At 41.2% G+C, this 22203-nt stretch overlaps 1 protein-coding gene across 1 annotated transcript in view; it reads right to left on the bottom strand.

Annotated features, from left to right (window-relative positions):
• The window catches only part of MYO1E (myosin IE), a 92947-nt gene that overhangs the window by 56519 nt on the left and 14225 nt on the right, over positions 1-22203 (bottom strand). Inside the window, 1 exon segment of the mRNA XM_055808054.1 lies at positions 2475-2618. Coding sequence (XP_055664029.1) covers positions 2475-2618 — 144 coding nt within the window.

The raw sequence follows: 22203 nt of genomic DNA, 5'->3' as shown, positions 1-22203 counted from the left end.
TTTATTTCAGGACAAGCTAAGTATAGAAACGTGTATTAGCGGCCCAAACATGACACATCTTTAATAAAAATACAGAGAGGAAACGGCATATTTGAACTGGTTTACTCCTTTGTAACGGAGGTCGTATTATCAGTATTAGAAAAGATTGTTTTGACCTTTGTAAAGTATAGTGACACACTGTGATCTCACCGAGATAGTGCTGAGCATGCACAGGCGGATGGAACAGCCACTACTGAGCTAAACTGGACAATTACTCAGCTGCGTGTACTAGCGGGGGAGCTAAGGGAATTTGGTAATTCAGTATGTGGTGTCATTTTATGAGTGTAACTATTAACAGCCCCAGGAGCCTTACCTGCAGGCTGCCTTGTAAGAGACACTCAGTTTCAAGTTATTATTAGTCCCAGAAAAGCTTTTTTGCAACATTGTGCATGTCAGTATTTCACCATTCTGCGTCCTGATGCACATGTACCTACATTTACAGAATACTTTAGAAACCTCTGGAATGATAATTGCAGTATACAGATATGAAGCAACTGATACTCCTTTACAGGCAGGACTGGTGCACTGAGCTGGGAGTTAGCAGTGCGCCCACATCAATGAAACCAAAACGTTGTACTGCAGGTTTCATTTAACTGTCTGGAATTGTTCACAGGCAAACTTCCTATCTAAGCTTTCCATACAAAAGTAGGAAAATTAACAATTTATCCCACTGGATTATCCAGCGTTAAGAATCTCCTATTGTAGTGCCACAGCACAAAATGGGAACATGTTACAGAAGCAGTGTAACTCAGTGAACATAATTCCTGTATTCACAATTTGCAATGCTTTATTCATAAATTTTTAAATTTAATTCAAAGAAGAGTGACAACATCTGGGTCTCGAATATAACAGACCAAGCATTCACTGTGTCACTATAAACAGCCAAAGTTAGTTTTCTGTTGGTAAACAATACCAGCATTTTCTGGGACGATTCGGTAATCTCTATGAGACGTAGCATACAGGAATGTTCATTCATGGGTGGACATACAAACAATTGGAAGATTCAAGAGTTTTAGAATCCATTTTAGAATGAAAAGCCTTTGCAGAACTGCAAAAGCAGTCTTTTCTCCCTACACAAAGGAATTATAATGCTTTAAAAGAAGATGCTGATCTTTCATGTGACCACAAGTCCCCTTGGAAAACATACTTGTTCCTGCTTTCAGTAGAAAGACCATCTCCATGTTAAATCTCACCAGAAAAAAAAAGTATAAAACCATTTCTTCAGCATAGAGCATTGAAGACTTTGTGAATGTACCGCACGGAGGATGCGGCATTCCACAGGGAGAAAAGCACTCGTGTTACAAACAGAAGAGCCCTATGGTTTGCCTCAGTACTATAGTTTGACAAATATTGTGCAACCTTATCATGCTTCTACAAGGCAAATTTAATAATTATGTGGTATTTTATCAAACAGAGGATCCAAACCCACATGAACACACATATTAAAAACTTCTGCAATTGGGGATGGAAATGTCAGGATAACTGCAACATTAATTTTCCTCTATCAGTCCTTGCTTAATGAGCCACTACTTAGCTCCTAACCATCTGAATATAAGGAAATAGCCAGGAGATACTATATTTCCTTCCCTTTCTGCTAAAAAAAAGTTAAACTCTTCAAGGAAACTATTCTCCAGATACAACTAGGAAGTATGAAACCAGGCTACAGCAGAAGAAGAAACAGTATCACTTTCTGGTATATAATCATACTGACTAGTGTTTACCAATCTCATTATTGCAGCTCGTGGTACATTGTGAAAGCTAAAAATGAAACAGTGACTATTCTTATCTCAAGGAATTCCTTTCATATAATTTTTTTAAAAAAGAATTTAAAAAACCCAGATGTTTGGTGCTGAAATCTGGTTTTCTTGTTAGGTTATATGTTGAGGTATTTAAATCTTTCATGTTTTCATTAATCATAGGAGAAAAAAAAATTAAAGTGTGAGCAGTGTAGATTTACAGATGTTCACGTGTTTCCACCAGTCCACGATCCACAGTATTAACAATTCCAGAATAAGTTGTAAATGGATCTATGTCACAGAAGAAATGTTATTTTGAAAGCATTAGAATCTGGGAGGTATTAGAAGACAACTCAGTATCAAGACACGTATATACACCTTAAACCTATTAATTCTTGCTCTTAGAATCAGAATTACTGCAGTAGCTTCAGCGGTCAGGTATAAAGAAAGATAGGGAGCTACAGGCCTATCTTCAACAATGCCAAGAATAATTCCAAATATCAAAAAGAATACCTTAAAATCATTTTTCAGATCTTAATTTCAACACTTACAATTAACTCAGCTTATAAAGCATTTTGTGTAATCTTGGGTGAACTGTCTTTGAGTAAGCTGCTCGAATAGAACATATACATATGATTAGTTTCACAATGGCTCAGCAAATCCACAGGGCCCCGCTAAAAACAACACTGTAAAGGATACAAAAATATAATCATCCATGTATCGCTTCTTTAGGTTCTCTACGATGGAATCCTCTGTGATTTTCGAAAGAAGGACCATATCATCCACTCCGCTGTGCTTGACATTGTGGCTCTGCCAGTGATACCTGTAGTGTCCTTTGCTGCCCTGCAGGAAAGCACAAGAAGCATCAAAAAGGTTACCATGTTTCTCATTAGCATTAAGTAACTGAAAACCATCTATTCAAATTCCAACTTCCCAAATATTTTTCTTTCACTTAATTCTATTCCTTGACCCAGGCATTACATAAAAGCACACACAAATGACACCAACTGCCTTGCCTCTGAACTATTAAAGAATTGCACTGCCCTCAAAAATTAGAAGGTAATTCCATGAGGTTTTGTGAATCTCTGCACACAGAAGGGATTTCAGATGGCAGACATTTCTAAATCTAGCAGGAAGAAAGCAATTATTCCAACTGAGATGCAGTTATTGAAAGCTAAGGATGTAAAAATTACACTCCTACAGTGCAACTATTAGTAGCGAGAATAATTACCACCACCACCGTGGATTCTCCATCCTTTACAGACTTGTAAGTCAAGCCTGCACATATGCTGTTATTCAAATGGAAGCTGTGAGCCTGATGCACCAAGTACTCAGCAACGTTCTGCAGATTACCTTACCCAGCTTATCAGCTGCACGTCTTCACAGTCCCTTTTGATCCGTTAGTCACCATGCTTAACTGACATCTAAATAGATACCTCTCCCCACACACAGAGACTACTATTTCAGGATGCTACTGAAAACTTGTGACATTTCAAGCTGTATCACTCAAAATCAAAATCTGTTTTTTTTCCAGCTGATGTGAACAGTAGTTAGGTTCCATGCACACACCCACAAACAAATTCAAATCCAGTCTAGATCAATGTTATTAATTCAGTTATACATCTGCTTTCCAAACCCAAACCTATTTTCTGTAGCCTGGCAGATAATGCTAACAGAGTTCTGCCCTCTTGCCTTTTTATACTGCAATTTTTGTGTATGCAATACTGAAATTAGTGATGCTGGAAGTGACACATTTTACACTGAGAAGATACCAAATGTGCTGTCAAAAGATGTGGCCAACAAAATGGCAGTTCCGTTTATTCCCCTCATTTTTTAATACCACAATTTCAAACAATGTGATTTAACTACACTGCTCTCACATACGTTACGGAATCAAGTCATATCCATCAGAATACAAGCCATTTATTATTATAAAATATTTTGCAAAATAAAATAATGCGTAATTTTACAGATAAATTAAGAAAATTTAGGTACTCTGAACACTTTGGCTGCACCCAGGTATTTTGAAATGGGACATTAGCCATTTATAGAGCCACAGCTTCTGTGTGTACACACTTCTGCACCAGCAAATGATGTATGCAACTGCACCAACACGAAAGTGCAGCTGCCAAATTGTTTCCTCGTGTAAATAGTCAAGGACTTGTGCCAACACCAGGCACAGGAGTGGGAACTACAAATGGACTCAGGGGAGCACAAAGTTCTTATTTCAAGCTGGGTTGGCTAGAAGTGTTCATTAAACTAGTCTCAGACTATGTTTTTCCACACACTTTACCACATCTATTGGGGGAAAACCCAAGAAAAACTACTGAAGACACAGATTTCATGCACAGTGCATATAAGCAAATGGAGTCAAGCCTGTACTTCAGCCTCATCTCAACTTGACTGACATAAAAACCAAGGACCAACTGGATTTTTACCTCAAGTTAAATTAACTTGCACTAAACCCAGAATTATTTTAATACTGCACATAACTCTTAAGCTTTATGCATGTTTTCTAGTAAGTCTCCAGCCACTGCTACCACTGATGCAGCTCCATCACTGCTTAACAACACTGAACAACAGCAGCAAACTCAAATTAAAAGAATGCTTTTGAATATAGTGCAGCAGAGGTAAGTATGTCTGAAAACACACAATCTCAGCAATTTTCTTGAACATCCACAACCTTACATGAGCTTCAATGAAATAATAAACTAGCTTAGTTCACATGAACCTTGTCATTTTTATATTTGCACAACAGAAGCAGTCATCTGGAAGTGCTAAGAAAATGAAGGGACCAATTAATATTTGGAAACTGTTATAAAGCATATGACTGAAAAAAGAATCAGTTGAAGGTCAGGTTACTGGAGAAAACAGAAGTCCAACAGAGAAGCATAATTTCCTTCAGTGTACTCATCAGCTGTTTGTGAAATTACACTTGGAAAAAGGAACTGACCAGATGGACAAAAAGGTACAGTATCAAAATAAATACAGAGAGTTACATTTTTCACAAAGCTATACAGAATGTAGTTCAGTATCAGATAACAGAGTAAGCTAGAGAAAACGTGTAAGAAATAAGAGTAGAGAAACAATCAGGCTTCCCATGGGAACCTATGGCATTAGACCCAGTAAATTCAATGAGAAGAGGACAAAGCTCACAAAGCCACGGGATATAGGGGAAATGTGCACACAGTTTGCAAAACAGCAGGCTTTATAAAAGTTGTTGACTGTGATTAAGCCACGGGCACTACCCAGGCCAGAGGTTCTTCCCTGGAAGCAATGCAGACCGGCACACAAGCAGGAGGAGCGGTGCCAGGAAGGCTCCCGGCTCCAAGGGCAGCTCTGCCCAGCACTTACACACTGCTGTAACGTATGTCTGTAACCAAACTGAGTGCTACAGCATCACATACCGTCAAACGGGAAACGATGCACAGAGGTTTAATAAAAAGGCAACAGCCTCAATCCAAGAAAGCAATAGCATGGAAGACAGGTGAGAGAGGCAGCAATAAGTAGGTCACACTAATAATGCATTGCATTTTAAATGGCAGTTTCTACCAGTAGTTTGGAACTACGTAAAAGCACAGGCTTATGTGCAAATACACAGAGAAGCAGCAAATCATCACCAGATTACTGTCAGACTTCTCCCTGGGATCTAGAAATAAGCCCAAGCTTTAGCAGTGCCTTACTGCATACTTGTAGTTAAGTTTTGCTCTCCCTTCTCCAGGAACCTAGCACCAGCAGGATGGCCACGCACAGTGGCTAGCACCTTCCTGCTCTGTGCAACAAAAGAGGGAGCCTGCTTCTACACGACACAGGACACCACCTACCCTCAAGTCCTTGCTCTTCCAAACACGAGTGATGAATGCAGAGTCTAACCTGACTCTATCAACTTCAATCACTTCCAACTGGTACTATGCCCAACTAACAGTTAACTGGGTTCTATATAGTTCTGAAATAAATAATAATAATAAAAAAATCTACCTGTCATAAATCATCTGAAAAAACTCCATTTTTTTCAGCAGTTTTAAAGGCAACTCTTCTTATTTCTCCAGGCTGCATACTTCCTAAAAGTCAAGGATATGTACTTAAAAATTCCAATGCTCTTCAATAGCCCACACTGCAAACACTAATGATGTGTTCTTATCGCGTGTTTCTTGAGAATTTAACCTTTATTTTAGCTAGAGCTTTCGACCATCCACAAAAAAATGCAGTACTCTAATCTGGAGACAATTTACACCTGAGCTAGTTACCTGGTGTCCACCTTAACCTGCAGCTGCTTTGCAGGGAGGGCTCAGACGAAGCACTCAGGTGCTCGCTGTCCTCTGTTGCCCTTCACACAATGTGCTGACCTGCTCCAGGGATGGGTCAGGTCTCCAGGGACGGGTCAGGTCTCCTGGGACTGAGCAGGAACCTCCGAGCCAGCAGAGTGAGGGCTGGCAGCGATGCCCCACATCAGCACTAGCCACAGCCAGGGCTCAGTAGCTGGAGCAGAGCTGGCCTGTGGCATGGCCGGATCCGGGCACATGGCGAGGCTGAGAGCCTGCAGGCCACCCCTGCGGGTCAGATGTCACCAAACAGCACCTTGGCTTCCCTTAGGCTTCCTCAGTGAAAGACGTGACCTAACCCTACGAGAAATAAGCAGATTAAAGTCTTTGTGTCAGCACTAACAATGCCTAAGCAGCTGAAAAAAAAGATGAGCTTGGCAGATTAGGAAAAGCACAAACCCAACAAGAACACATCAGCAGCCTGCTAAAAGCCACAGAAGTGGAAACAGGAGTGTTGAACAAGGTGGCTGCCAGGCCTCCCCCAGGCTCTGCCTGGGCTGCAAACCCAGCAGCGGGCGAAGGAAGCTGGAATTAAAGGCGTGTGCTGCATTGCTGTCAGCTGTTATTATTCATTCAGTTGCTGTTTTAGGCTCAAAATCAGATCGGCTTTGCACTGACAAGTACAATATTTATGAGTCACAAGATGACCCGGGGAGCTAGGAGCCTACTGCTCGCGAGCCGTACTGCCTTGGCAGCATGGAGCCCAGGCAGCACCGTCCCCTCCACCTCATCCTCCGCAGCATCACAACAATTGAGACTCTACAGAACCTAAAAAATTAATTCCACTCTCCCTTTGTACATCTCCCTTAACACCCACTCATTACCAGATTAAGAGAATTGCTACATGAATACCGAGAGGGGACATAAAATACTTTCTGTGTACTAAATACAGTCTATACTTTCTGTATTACTTTCGGTAGGATACAGTTAAGGCCCATTATTGTTTTGTTTGGAATGAATAATAAATATTGATGAGACATTTATTTACAGAACATTTTCTTTTGCTGCCCTCCACCCTGTGTTACAATAGCAACTGCTACTTTCTTATACTTGCCTTTATTGTTTGTGTATTTTTACATTATCCTAAGCAACACATATTTGATGTGGCTATAAAAAGACTGAGTCATGCTGTGTCACAACAGGGTTTTCTTTTAACTGGGAAAAAAAGCAAAATATTTTTGTATTTCAAGATGTTTAAAAATAGTACCTCTAAAAATAAAGCACTAGAAACAAGGGATCAGAAGAGACTGTATATTCTGTCCCTGAGAAAGAGCCTTGTTTCTCTCTCTCCATCAGAACTCTGTCTAAACTACAACAACCTACTACATGCCATAAATAATCATTCTTGAGTCCCACAAAAGAGGAAAACTGCCATCCTGAATCTCTGACAGTTTTTTCCAGTAGCAGCACCGATCCTCCATCACCGTGCAGAAGGGATTCTCAGCCTCCAAGAGGGAGGGAGCGTGTCCAATGATCACAAGCACAACCTTTTTTTTTCCCCTTTTCAGCTATGATAGAGTAATATTCCATAAAACCCTTGTCATTTTGGAGGCATGTGTCTGTCTACTCAGAGTAGTATTATGAATACAATACCAAATGATATGCAGCCATCACCTTAACCAAAGATGTCACAAAACCGAAAAAGCTGCACACCATTTACCCTACACCTGACATCAATGCTCCTACCAACGGAGGCGTATCACTAGTCTCATACATGCATAATTCATACCAGGTTTTCCATCTAACAAGAAAGGAAAAAAAAGAAACAACTTTCTTGCAATGATATCCATCAAAATAGCAAACTTTTATAATCCACTTACAGGAATCCTTCACATATTTCTGTAAAGTGAAAGATACTGCAGAAATATGCAGAACATACAGAACATGAATTTTGGTCCTCAACTCACATAATCAAAACTGAGAAGCCACAGAAGACAAAAATGATTCTAAATAGTGCCTGTATAACTAATATTAAAAAAAAATAATGAAGATATTAGCAGCAAAGATGTGACCATATTTCAAAAAAGGAAGACAGCAGAAACAGTTAGACAGACAAAGATAAAAGGCAAATTATTTAAATTTAACATGAGGGAAATATTAAGGCAGACAAAAAGCAGTGCTGGAAGTTTTGAGGAAATAGCAAAGCAAAAATATTGAGCATCCAGCAGCAGGACAGATGTTTTATACAGAGACCTAAAAATACCAAAACTTTATTAAGGAATGGAAACTATTAGCAGGTTAATATCCAAAAAGAACCACAGCTAGGGAAATGAGACACCGAGGAAAAGATTTCTGGGGGGAAAAGGCATCAGTTCTCCCTGTTTGCTCTCAGACAGGGGTGGATTCAGCCCAGCGTGACTAGGAAGCCCATCCCCAGAGCTGGCCACAGGCTGTGGGAGACTCCGGCTGCCAGCCACCGGGCTGTGTGCCCACCAGCTCCCCAGCACCCCCCGGCAGCTCCCCAGCACCCCAACTCTGGACACCAGCCCTGGCCCTGCCCCCACCTCCACACAGCCACCGGCAGCAGGGGACAAGGCAGAAGTGGAGCCTGCTCACCTGAATAGCAAATGCACGCTCGTAACTCAACACGAGTTACGGGAACGTGAGATGTTACTGCCCATAGGCATTATGCTTATTTTCAGGAGTCGGGAAAACATCAGCGTTCTTGCGAGATAAGTAACAGATCACTGCCAAAATAAAAGTTACTTCAGTTGGACTGTCAGGATCGCATACTGCATCAGTATTGCCTTTCACTTAATGTTTTTTAAAAGGCACAGCTACTAGACAGAACAAAACAGGGATGGGAATAAGCCTAAGAGCAGATCACGCTAACATGCCTAAGTTTTTGACACAACTCACAGAGACAGCGGGCAGATACCAGAAAATGTTTAATGAACTGTACGTTGATGTTTGCTTACCCCACAGCTTTTTTGGTGGCTGTGGTCTAATGTTCCAAAACATAATGTTCTCAAGGAAACGCAATACTGTTAACTACTTAATACAGCTGACTTGCTCTTCTCATTAACTGCCTTACTTGACTTCCTGAGCAGCCTCCAGAGCTGTTCCCAGTTTGAGTTGCTCCTCGTGGCACGGGTAGCAAAATTTCCTGTGACTGTGGTGGATTAAGGATAGGCCTTGCAATAGCAACATTTAGCTGATGAGTCGATATATACATACACACCCCCCCCATTTCAATCGTTTCACTGAGCAGTGTCCATGCACAATAACTCTTGATCTTTAAATTGTATATACAGTTTGCACCTGTATATACTTACTGTGCAAATCAAGGAAATGCAAAAGAAAAATTACAAAAAACAAGTTGCATCTTAGCTGTATCAGACCTTAATGTATCATGAAGCACTTTTATCTGTCACTCTTCTCTGTTAAAAAACAGGTGTCAAAGGGGTTTGTGCAAACACACATCCTACATGTAATACTACAAAATACTGTACATTTTAACCCAAATTTCCTAGCACAAATCCATATAGTATTAAAATCCATTTTGGCACCTGTACAATATAGAGCATACATGTGTATGTGAACCTTTTCTTCTCTGCTTCACTGTCATTACAAAAAAAAAAGGATGGGTGCTGGTTCCTCCTCCTGGTACCTCCCTAGAAAAGAGATGCTCTGAGGTTATTTGCATTCCACCTCCCCCAAAATGCTGCACAGAAACTGGGATCTCTGAGGCCAGCGATCACAAGCCCTTCCACAGCTGCAGTGCCCCCAAAGTCTCCTCCACCTTCACCTCCACCTCCACTCCTTCTGGAACAAGAACTACCACCCCCCAATTATTTGTTTTGTTTGGTTGTTTTTTTAAAACAACAGAAGATAATTTGTCTATGATTAATTTATTCTGAGCTTTCCTCTGTGAGTCACGTTTACAAAAAATATTACTATGGTCTTTAATTGAAATACGTAGTTTGAAAACTCAAATCAGTTCATTCAGACAAAATACTGCTGCCTCTCCAATAGCATCAGACTGGAAATATTTTTTCCTTGGTCATCCTGAACCTAAATAAGAAACTGAAGTCAAGCGGGAGCTTACCATCTGGCTTCCAGAGAGGAGCCTCAGCCCAGCGTGCTCAGAAGCTGCGCATCACCCAGCGTCTCGCATACGTGCTGCCAGAAGGCAGCATTCCGATGCTGCGTGCTACACGCTACGTTGGTGCCAGACGGAGGTTTTGGAGAAAGTAAAACCAGTGGCATATGACAAAAATGCCATCCCAGCCACGTCCTGTTCTAGCTGACGTCAGCGCTCGCTTCCCTGCCCCGTCTCCCAGCTTCTGGCTCTCGGGCTTCAGCACCAACCACGCTTGCAGGCCACAGTGAGCCCGGTGGGCCCCTGCCCGCTAGTCACTGCTCTCCTTGCACACCAACAGCAGTTGCAGGCCCTTCTTCCTTTCCCCCCTTCCACTGACCCTTCTGTTCCGTGGTAAAACGGAGCCGTTTGTTTCCTCACCAGGCTGACGCTGCCAAGACACGAACCTGAGAGTTTAAGGCCAAACTCTGCTCCCAGCAGTACCCCCGGCTCTGCGACAGAGGGTTTTATTGCAAAATGACTTCTCTGTGCAGTCTGACCACCCCCAGAGCCTCCCGTGACCCTTTTGCGACAGTCCAAGGCTGGTTTTCCTCCCTGTCAGCAGGCTACGGGGCACTGACTGCGGCTCGCCAAGCCCGCTGGTGAACGAGGTTAACGGCCGGTTAGCCAGCCGCCACGTGTCGCCTCCCCATGTCATACCGCTCCCTCTTCCACAGACACAGAGGTCTCACCGAGAGGATGGCTACAGCACGTCCTCAGGTCTAACCGCTGGGCCTACAAGCGCGGGTTGGCAGCAGAACCAGCAGATAACCGCTGCCACCCCCTCCCTGGGGCGCCTGAGGACCTGCCTTCGCCAACTCACCTATGCACACAAAACTGCCGCGGGGCTGGGGGGAGAGCAGCAGCCTGAAATGGAACGATATCATTTTTCCTTATTATCTACACAAGGGGACCAAATACTTGTTGTTACACCTTCTGGAGGACCTGGTCTCTGGACTGGTTTTCATGCTACCTGTTCCTTCTGTCATGGCTTCCCTTTCTGTAGGCGCACGGTCCTCCCACAAAGATTACCGGATTCACGTAAGAAAAGAATTATTTTTCTAGAAGAAAAATAATTATTTTAACCAGGTTTTGCTTCTTTTTATTTAGGCAGACTAGAAAATAAAGAAGATGGCAGTATTTCTGATTTACTTAGCATTTAAATTGATAAGTCAACAAGGCAACACAGAAGGATGAAAGGATAAATCAACACATTTTTGCAAGTATTAAAGATGTAGAATAGAATTTCAAGGGAATAAAACTGCTCCTTTTAAAACACCATTTAGTTACTACTCCATTGTAACCCAAGAGTATCACATGCAACAAATCCACTCCGTCTGCATCTACCGCATCGATTTCCAATGACATCACCAGCACTTTCAAACGACCAAAAATATCTCAGTCCCAACAACCAATGTTTATATAATCAGTTCAATGTTTTACTTATGAGGAAGGTAATATACTCTAAAAAGAAAATACTTACAGTTTTTATTTTTAGTTACACACCAGTAAACTGTGACTTAACTTTGAAAAACATGCTCAGTAGCAACACTGCCAGTAATCACGAAGCATGACAGAGAGGAGATGCCAAACTACTACAGCTTTGAATCTTTCCTCGAATTTAATACAGAACTTTGTTCATGGTAATGTTATTCTCTTGTAAAATATTTACTTTTCAGCAGCTAATTCCATTGAAATAACATTGCCAACGGAAACTTTCACACAATAAAATGACAGTAAGTGTCTTAAATAGTATACTGTACCGCACGGAAACATTATTTGGATTAAGCTATGTGCTTACCAGTAAGACTTTTGCTTTGATTTTTCATTAAGATCGTAATATATTTCTACACACATTAACACACTAGATATGTTAAACTTGGATCGTAACCTATTTTCCCAGACTGCTATGGATTTCAAGTTCTTTTTTTTTTTTTCTTTCTATTCTACATCAGTACACATACAAGATTGTATTTTTAATGGAAAAAGCAGACCCAAATCATTGGAAAAGCTTAATGAAATCAGAATAATCAAAATCCAGTAATTTCTTTTTAATCTGCAGTCTGCTGCCTTTAGAAGATGAAGAAAGAAAAAACTTTCTGTGGCCTGGTTAATTAATAGCGAAGTATTTCATGCAAAACCTCCTGAGCAGCCGATAACGTGGGAGCCAGGGAGGACCCCCAGCTGCAAGCCAGGGTGGGCAGTGGCCGGGACAGAGCCTGGCCCCCCTGGGGGCCACAGCCCAGCAGCTGCCCACTGCGGCATCCCATCACGGCCAGAGCCCCCACCGCTCCTCAGCTGGGGCCGGCCACAGGTCACCTATATTTTGCCAAAATAACTGGCCCAGGGGAGTAAATGTGCATGGTGAACAATCCCAGATGTCAGCAAATAATTTATGGCAGCTTCTACAACCCTGCAAGGGTCTTCAACCACTTAGCTCCTACTGGTACCCATCCTGGTTTTAAGACCATGCCCAGTGTGTGTCCTAGAGAAGGATCAACTGGAACTGCAGTGTAGCAACTTCAGGTTTGGGATTTTTTTATCCTTTTTACACATTCTAAAATTTTACATCAATAGGCCTTTTGTAAGGTTCTTGGTCACTGAACTCTGATCCACAAACACCATTTTTTTTAACTGTCTGAACAGTCCAGTAAAGAAGAGCTTTAAAAATAGTTTTAATACAGTCTACCAATGTGATGCACTAACAAGCACTGGTAATAATAATCAGTAGTATATTCTACACATGAAACTACATTATTTTCTTCTCAATAAATTATTGAATAACAACAGGGTTTTTGGGTGCATTTGTCCTCATCACATCAGCTGCTAGTGGATTATGTTGTAAAGAATACAACAGGCTAGGCAGATTATAGAAATTGGCATGGACCTTATTTTATTACTGTTGTTTTTAACCAAGAATATCAAACAAGATGTTTTTATTTCAACAGCTTCATCTACTTGAGTAAAACTATGTAGCAGTTGTACAAAAATTGGAAGATTGATTTATAAAATAAGCACATTAGCTAAACCATCCCCCTGAAACACATCTGAATTTAAAATAATTTTGAAATACTACAGTTGATTCTCTTTTGGTTACATTTTTTTTTTCTTCCTTTTAGGCATAAATACAGCCATTTTTTGAACTTATTTACAAACTAAAGGGACTATAAACTTTTTTTTTGAGTGGAGATTGTCATGCAGTCACATGCCTGTGGCAGTTAAGGCTAAAGCAAAACACATTCTATTACAATAGGCATGATGAAACAGCAAAAGCTGCAACACAGCAGATAACTGTGGCCAAGATTGGGTTTTCAACACTATGTACCAAAAAGCACCTTTGTGCTGACACCACAAAACTTCTTTAGTGTAAAGCCCTGCTTCGAGTTATAACACTTAACTGCTCAGACACCAAAAATAAAGCATGCAGACCACTGCTCATTTCTTAACAGGGGCACTGGAACAGTCATCGATTTCCAATTAACCTATTTTCGAGGTATTTGCTTTGATCTTCCCAACTGTTACAACTGGGACCTGCCCTCCTGTATGCATAGTGTTGTCGCAACTGGGATGAGCAGGGCAGTGCAATGTTGTACCAGGGTGGTGCTCTGCGATAAAGAGCCCATTTGCCAAAGTCCTGCTTGCAGAATTTTAAGAATAAGAATTTTAATTTATACTGCTAGGTCTGTCTGAGATTTTGCCTATTAGGTGGCTTCAAGAATTAGAACCTTCACATTGGATTACAGTGGGCATCGTGTGCAGACGTAGATGGAGCTCAGGTGACTTGATTCCTATACAGGTCACTGTACCAGGGGAGACCCATGCAAGGAGAGCCCTAGGAACCACAGTCCTGCATTGGGAGGTGGGATACAAAGTGAAGAGCTGAAAAGCTTTTATTGCTCACTCAGGGAGAAGCAGGAATGCTCCCCCCACACCAGCATCCCCACGTCACATGAGCTGTCAGCACTTCGCACAGGTGACAGCAGCTGGAGGAGCAGTCTGGGGGGCCAGGAGGAGCTCCAGGGTGGGGGTGGCTCCACTGTAAAAAATTGCTTTCTCTGTTTATTTTAACTTCACAGAGTGCTGAGTAAACAAGAGCAGGAGCTGTAGGCCTACAGCAGCTTGTTTACCTGGGCAGTACTGACACAGAGCAATGGGGGAAAGGCACAGGGAGTGGCGGTGCTCACCTACAGCACCGCCGACACCTGGGTGGCAAGGTGCATGTGGCTCAACGCACAAGTGCCTTTATCAGCTCTCACGTCGTGCTATTCATGCAAGAAATCAGATTTGACTTCAGACACTGGTAGACAAAATAAAGGTTTAACCAATGTATCAAATATTCTAACTCTTTAAAAGAATGCAAACTTAATATTTATTTCAGTTCATGCAGATACAAGTGCTTCCTTGTTTAATTATTACATAAATACAAATAAGAATTCCTTTCAGCATTCCACCTCAGGAATTAGTTACACACCTTTCCAATGGACCAAATCTGCCAGTTCACATCAGCTCCGTAAAAGCTGCTATTAACCAAAAAGCAACAGGAAGCAAGATCTGGGGAAGAGCAGCATGCATGGTGCCCGCCAAGCCTCACGCGCCGTGTGGAGACGCAGAGGGATGCTGCTCCACTGCCTCAGCCGTACAGAGTCATCTCTGGCCGGACCTGCCAAGTGCCTACTACCTGCTCCCAGCATGAGGGCTGAGATGGCTACACAGCTCAGGAGCACGTCCTTTCCAGGGCTCACAGGAGCCCCCATTACAAAGCACACGCCCCTGCCAGTCCCACAGCCCGATTCCTCTCCTCACCCTGCAGCAAGGATGTCAAGACCCAAATACACAAAACTTTGCAGACCGCTCCTGGTTTTCAGTTGCACAGGTAAGGACCTAACCGAAACACCCAGGGGCAAAGAGATCTTTCTTCTGCAAAGGACAAGCAGACAGCAGGAAAAGTCTAAGCTACCCAAAGACACAGAAGTGGGAACCTAGTGACGGGATAATGAAAGTGCTGAAAAGCCAGGGGATGGCTTCACGCACATGTTCACCCACCCTTTGCCAGGGTTTGATTTTAAGCAATAATTACACTATGCCAGGGCAAGCACGTCCCACTGAGTGCCGATAACAGATGTGCTCATAACCAGATTATCCTCCATATGCACATTATGAATGTACTTAATATTTGCCATTCCACTAATTTTCTAGAACAGTTTTCATTATTCAGTCCAGGGCAGCTTTGAAATGTCATTAAAAAAACAAGCATGTAATATTTTGGTGTATAAAATAACTGGCTTATTTTCATTTAATGAATATGTTAGTTTTATTTCGCTGGCTTTTATTACAGTCTCTTCCTAGTCAGTATGATAAGTGTTATTCTTTGAACATTTTTCTGAATAACCCAGCCTGCTTAAGATTTCATAAGGCTATGGTATCTTCTTCCTGTCAGATCCCATGCTTCAAATTATTTACTGTAATTTGTAACAAGCATGTATCCTGGTTCTGTGACTTCCGTATTTCCATAATTCATAAGTCACCCAAAAAAATAAAATTAACATTTAATATACATGATCTGCACTGGCTAAGTAACTCACTGCATTCTGCCAATGAAGCTGATGCCCCAAAAAAGCTGAAGCACAGAAATGCATTAGAAATATGAAGAGTTCATTCTGCTCTAGTGGAACATCATGGTTATTAGTTACACACCATTTAATGTAACTTTCAACAGCAGCAGACCAGTGCTTTATGGCTATTATGTAGGCTGGACCAATGCACATACATGAGCCCTGCATTAACTATGGGCAGAAGTTCATTTAATACATAAAGTTATAGCTCCTATTAATCTACGAAAGACAGTTTTTAGCACAAACAGCTATTCCCCTCCCCCTTATTTTTTAATATGTTGGAATGTTTAATGTTAATATCTAGCATTTGAGTTAGTACTGCAGCAAGAAAGCTAACTGAAAACTAGTTTAGACATCTAGCTATCTTTGTAACTATAGGCTTTTACCAATATGTGAACAAGTAAGTTCATTTGCAAACTAGAATTCTTCATACACTTGCTATGAGAAACTGGTGCTATCAGGATACGCAATACATTCAGTCTCACAGAAACTGTATTGGCATAATTACAGTTTGAGCAGAGACGCCAGCCACAGAAGTTCTGAATGCACTCCAGTAGGCTTAAATTGCTGCTGTTTCACAAAACCCACGACTATCACTGATTTTGCAGAATTATGCAAAAGACCAAACCTAACTGTCTGTTATACCTTGTAATTCAGTATCAGCATCATAAATATACATAGGTTTCAATCTATTTCTGTTAAAGGGAAACCAAGTGACAAGCTAAATATCAGCTTTAAAGAAAAACTGCTGCATACCACTGCAGGTAAGATACCTTAGATTTATTTAAAACAATCTCTGTAGTGGCGCAGCGTGATGCCACATTTTCTTTCTCCTTCATCAATTTTTCAGTTCTGCATTCGACCCTGGCTTCCTGTCAGAAAATCAGCAACATTTTCTGTTGAAGACACCTCATTTAACTAAAGGTCTCTTCCATTTGAACACTTAAGTACATTGAAAGGATGCAAAGTAACCAAAAAATGAAGCCAAATCCAAGTAGTTGCTTCTCTCCCCCCTAAACTGTATCGATGCAAATCTATATTCAGCATGATTTTATATTCTATGTAGGTTGCCTTCATCACCATCATTGGTATCCCTGTCAACTCATAGATCTCATTTAAGTCTTCAAAGACTTTCTCTTGTTAGATAACTGTAAAGACAATTAATCCAGCTACTTGTTTATATTCTTTAGCAGTAAAACAGTTTGGCACCTTATCTCCAAAATGGAAGGCTAGCTAGCTTTTAGCATCTTAAGCAAAATGCTAAACTTCATAATGTAAACTCAGCACAGGTGAAATTCAATCTAAATCACAAGGTTTCAAAATTTGGGGGGATGGAGGAGGGTGCCATGGAAAAAATACCTGAAGTCTCAGATATTAGACGTGGCTGAAGACTTTGGCTTGCAGGGCTTCAACACAAAACCACATTAAACTTACACGCTGGTGATATGTACCTCACTTTCAATGTCTGGGCTCTTTCAAACTCTGAGCTCCAAGTCAAACTCACAAACTAAAAATAAATAAATAAATTAAAATGTAAAATAAAGCCAGCCGAATGCCTTTTCATCTAAGCATAGCGTCCTGACTCAGAAAAGACAGCTGTTCGGCAAATACTGTTTCTTTCCCTCCACCCATGAACTCCCTGCATGCAAAACCAGATGCTCAGGTGATCCATGTCCTTTAACTTCTGGCTGCTGCAATTCATTACACTGTTGCAGCCCTTGGAGGCAGCTTTAGCTTTTTCTATGCCCCATATTAAAGCCAAGGTTTGTGATCTTTTAAAAATAAAGTTCTGGCTCAAAACCCAACCTGCACTCAAGTAGCTTTCCTCTAAGCTTACCTGTCAGCTTGCTAAGCAGCACATTCCTTACGACCCCATCAGGGCCACAGAAGCAGCTGAAGGTCTTTCGACCATGTCATAAATGCTGCCTTTGTCTTGCTGAAAACAAATACAATGCAAAGCGGTGGGCTAAAAACGTGACGCAAATGCAATACCAGTACCGACACCTGTACCAGGTCAGCGAAGAGTGTCTTCTGCCACACACCCCTCAGCCGTGCACCATCACCACGCACGAGGCACGCAGAAGCACAGACACTGTGAACAGGTGCCCACTGGAGTCCAGCTTGGTGTTACTTCCAATTACTCTGCACAGGGCTGTCATGAACTTTGACAAACCTTTCCAATATGTTTCTCCTTCCACACCAGTTTCTTTGCCTTTCTCACACCTGACCTAGAAACACTGAGGCACCTGTAAGTTCAACTGAGAACCAGAAGAGGAAAAAAAAAAAAAATAGTGTCAGGAGCAATACACATAACCAACTTGTTAAGAAATATTGACACTCTTTTACAGACTTCCCTGGAGTAAGGTTCGACATGCTGTACTGGGTAACTCTAAACCTGCAGGTCCATTTTCAGGGCTCTCACTGCCATTGCTGGAATGGACAAAAAGCTTTACTCCATTTTCATACTCTCTGAGATGAATCTCTAGTTGTGCTACCACACAGCTGCCTGGTTTTGTCCCGTTTTCCCATGAGCAATAGTCATTCCTGTCCCAGCTGGCCTCTGGTGTCTGAAGCAGCAGATACCCACAGCTCAGCTGGCTCCTGAGTACATTCAGAAGAGGCAGCTCCAAGCCCTGGCCAAGCAGCAAGCCAGACTTTCAACCTTCTGCTACTTCGGAAAGATAAGACGTGTGCAGCAACAAAAACACTGCCACCGTCTGCAGGCCACAGCTAGTGTCCTTTCTTTACTAGGGCGTATTTGGTGCTTTCCCTGTATTTCATGACAATGCCACTATATGAGATTCTTAGGTGACCAAGTCAATGCCACAGACTTTTGGAGCACTGACCTACAGTGTCTGAATACATGTGAAGATGCCATGGCACTGATGCAGCGTGCTTCCACATCTATCAGACTATTTCATAAACACCTATTTTCTTCCTCTGAAAAAAATTCAGATATGAATTTACAGGCAAGTTCTTCAAGCAATTTCAGGTGAGATTTTTTTTTCCTCTACATAATCCCAGAGAATTCTTTGTGACCAGTGTCAGTTACCAGATTTGATAATTATTTACAGAGAGAACTAAGCTATTCTTGATACTTCCATGAACCACCACTCTAGCACAGTCTGGAGAAGTCAGTGCTCAGAAATCCTTAGGGCAGACATCACTTTAACCTCTATAAATAACCCTAAGGACACACTCCCGACACAGCTCATTTTGTAGTCAAGCTGTTTGTACTTGGCCATAGCATCCACACAAACATAAACCCAAAGAAAACGGCCCTTGCAAAAAAGAAAAAGTCAAGCTGGAAAGAAAGTGTGTCGAAACATTTTTACATGGAATTTAAAAAAATAATCCAGAAGCAGAAAATATTTGGAGCCTTCATAATGCAATGCTGAGACCAGCACAGTCTTTACATAAACACAGCTAAGATTTTGCCAAGATAGTAGTGTCTAAACCTTGTTATTTACCAGAGGATAACTGTGAATAAAAGAACGTGGTAAAGTCTTTCTTTAATCAGTTGGTTGAGGTGGTTTGGTGCCATAAACAATGTCTAAACAAAGTTAAGCATGAATTATTCAACACCTAAAATACTGAAACTCATTGAGGCTTTCAAAAACAAAATTCTTCTAATTATGGACACATAATTAAAAAAAGAACAAAGAACCATGAGATACCCAGGTATGTGTAATAACTATTCTGCCAGGTTTATTTATGCCTAATTAGGTTTTGTTGAAAGAAAGCCATCCACCACTGCTTCTGCAGAAAGTATCTAGGCCAGTTATCAATGTTTGTCCCTGCAGGACTGTAAGGAAAGCCAATTCTGAGGGAGCCTATTGATTTTTACAGATTTTTTTTTTTAAATAAAAATAAAAAAAAAGGAAGAGAAGATGCTAATCTCAAATTTTCCTCATCTGCACATTTCAGATTTTGGAAGACTAGCTAAAACCTTAAGTTACAGATTCCATCTAATCTGCTACACTGAAATGCAGGACACGTTTCATTGCTTAAGGAATCAGAGCTAACACCCTCCAAGGTAACCTTTCACAAACACACACACAAAAGAGTATCAACAAAACTAAGTCCAGTAAGACCAAACCCAACAAGACCAGAGTAACTCATTACACAAACAATTTAGGTTTTTAACAAGCAAGGTATAAAGGCTGCCAGTAACCGAACAAATCTGCAAGTCTTTACTATTTTGCTATCAAGAACAAGGTTTTTAGTATTTCAGACTTACTTCATTGTTAATGTGTCCAGTTAACAGAAGCTATTAGAATCACCTATGTTAATTAAGGAAAGCCTCAGGGTTTTTTCTTTAGATTTTTCAAAATAAAAAAAAAGAAACACAGTAGAAACTGTTCTTTAGTAAAATTTGTCAATTGTTTAATATAAGCAATACAAAATGCCTCTCATAGGTTGTATTGCATTTGCAGAAACACATATCTACAAGACTGTGTGCGCTAGAATGCCTCGTCTAGTTCAGTTTTAAAATATGTAGATGAATAACCCACTTTACGGTTGCCTATTAAACCTTTAAGTTTTATATGTAACACCATAAACATCTCATTCTATCATTTCAGATGTCTATGGATTTCACTTCAATTTAGTGAAAAACTGTTAGGTTTTGACATTAACATTTCCTCACATTGCTGTAGCATTTACAAGTAGTTGTAGACCAGAAGTAAAATTAGGCAAAGAGTACACAGTCCACAGCCACATCACCTCCTGCTTCTAACGCTACTGAGTATAGTGGTGCTGTTCTAAGGGGTGGCCATCTACCCCCACCCAGGTCACTTTGGGCTGTATGCCAGCCTGTATGGGATTCAAAGTACGTGATGGAGAAGGGGGTAAAGGCACAAGGCATGGAATGAGTTAACCATTTCAGCAAGGGAGGTGGGATTTGAAGCTGTAAGGTGATGTAGGTTTGCCATTCACACTCCCACTCTCAAAGCTCCTGCCAATGCCATTCCATGCTTTGGCTTATCTGAAGTATATTAACCGAGAAAAGCTTGTTTTCTACCAGGCTCCTTTAACAAGCACGGTTCTATGTATCATCTAGTGAAGCAATAGTGGAAAAATACATCACACATCAGGCATGTGATCTTTAACCACCCCAGTGCTCCTCCGCCTGTGCCTTTTTCCTTCCCCCACAAAACGTTCATCTGAGCAACCATATGAAGAACTACACAGTGCAGGTAAGCATGCTTCACCCAGTTAATGAAAGCACCTCTTAACATCTGTAGATTCAAGAATTAAGCTATTAGATATGCAGATGTGCTTCTGCACACGCCTTGTGCAATGTCCGACTGCCAGAATTATTTTGTTCCCACTGGCACACGGTAAGAAAGCACAGGAGGCAGCCTGCAGCTGTCTTGCTCCGCAGTTTGCTCCTGTCAAATCTCAGTGTTGAAGAAGGGTTGATTGACAGCGTTTGCATCTGAGTGCACCGGGCTGTCTTAGAGACCTGGGCTTTGCAAGACCAGCAATGTAGTCATCCATGAGTCAGCAATGGCTCACTGATTCAGCAGCAGGGCTATCGAAAGGGACAAAATCTTTCAAATCAAGTGTCAAAGAGGTTTCAGTTATTTGTAGTGATTAAAGGTGCCATGGCACATTGTGCCAGAATAGTTTTTTTCTACACTGGAGTCCAGTTCTAAAGTAGCTGTACTGCTTTTAGGTAGTGTTGACAGCAGCTTAGAAAAAATAACCTGCATATTAAATCATACAGTAATAGCTAGCATGACAGAAGGGCTTTCCTGTGTGTTTTAACACATACTTGTGATCTGTGGCATACAGGCAGTATCTATCACCAATTATTCCACAGATACCCATTAGAGATTTATGCCTAGTGGTGTTTTGCCAATTCAGTGCTAATGCACAAACTGAGTAGCGTATGTAGTTTACTGCATTCTTAAAAATTCTCCAACACCCTGTAGCAGTAAGGAGTATTCTGAAGATAATGAATTTTTAGCCTACTGTTAAAGTCACGTTTCATATACAGAAATGTAAGCAATAACATGACTTATTCCTATAACCACCTTTATGAAAGGACATAACACTTGTACATCTATTTTCATCTCCATCACCTTATTGCAGAGTACAAAATAGAACTTCTTTGCCTTTATACAACACGTTGCATTGCAAGTTTCTCTTCAGTACGTGCTACCATATAAATCTGCAGTTTAAAAGGGATCAGAAAAATGTTCTAATGTTTACACACACCATTTAAGAACAGTTGTCTGGGCAAGGTTAAACTTATTTATAACCATAACTTATATATCACATTACATACCATTACAGATGACATCTAAGGGACAAACACACACAAAAAAAACCCTCACACTAGAAGACTAACAAAGCAGAGCATGCCCTTTAGGATTTGCAGCTGAAGACAGAGGACATCTGTAAAG

The sequence above is a fragment of the Falco peregrinus genome, chromosome 1, assembly GCF_023634155.1.
Source record: "Falco peregrinus isolate bFalPer1 chromosome 1, bFalPer1.pri, whole genome shotgun sequence".
Taxonomy (NCBI): domain Eukaryota; kingdom Metazoa; phylum Chordata; class Aves; order Falconiformes; family Falconidae; genus Falco; species Falco peregrinus.
The sequence above is the reverse complement of the archived record's forward strand: the minus strand, read 5'-3'. Positions and strand labels throughout refer to the sequence as shown.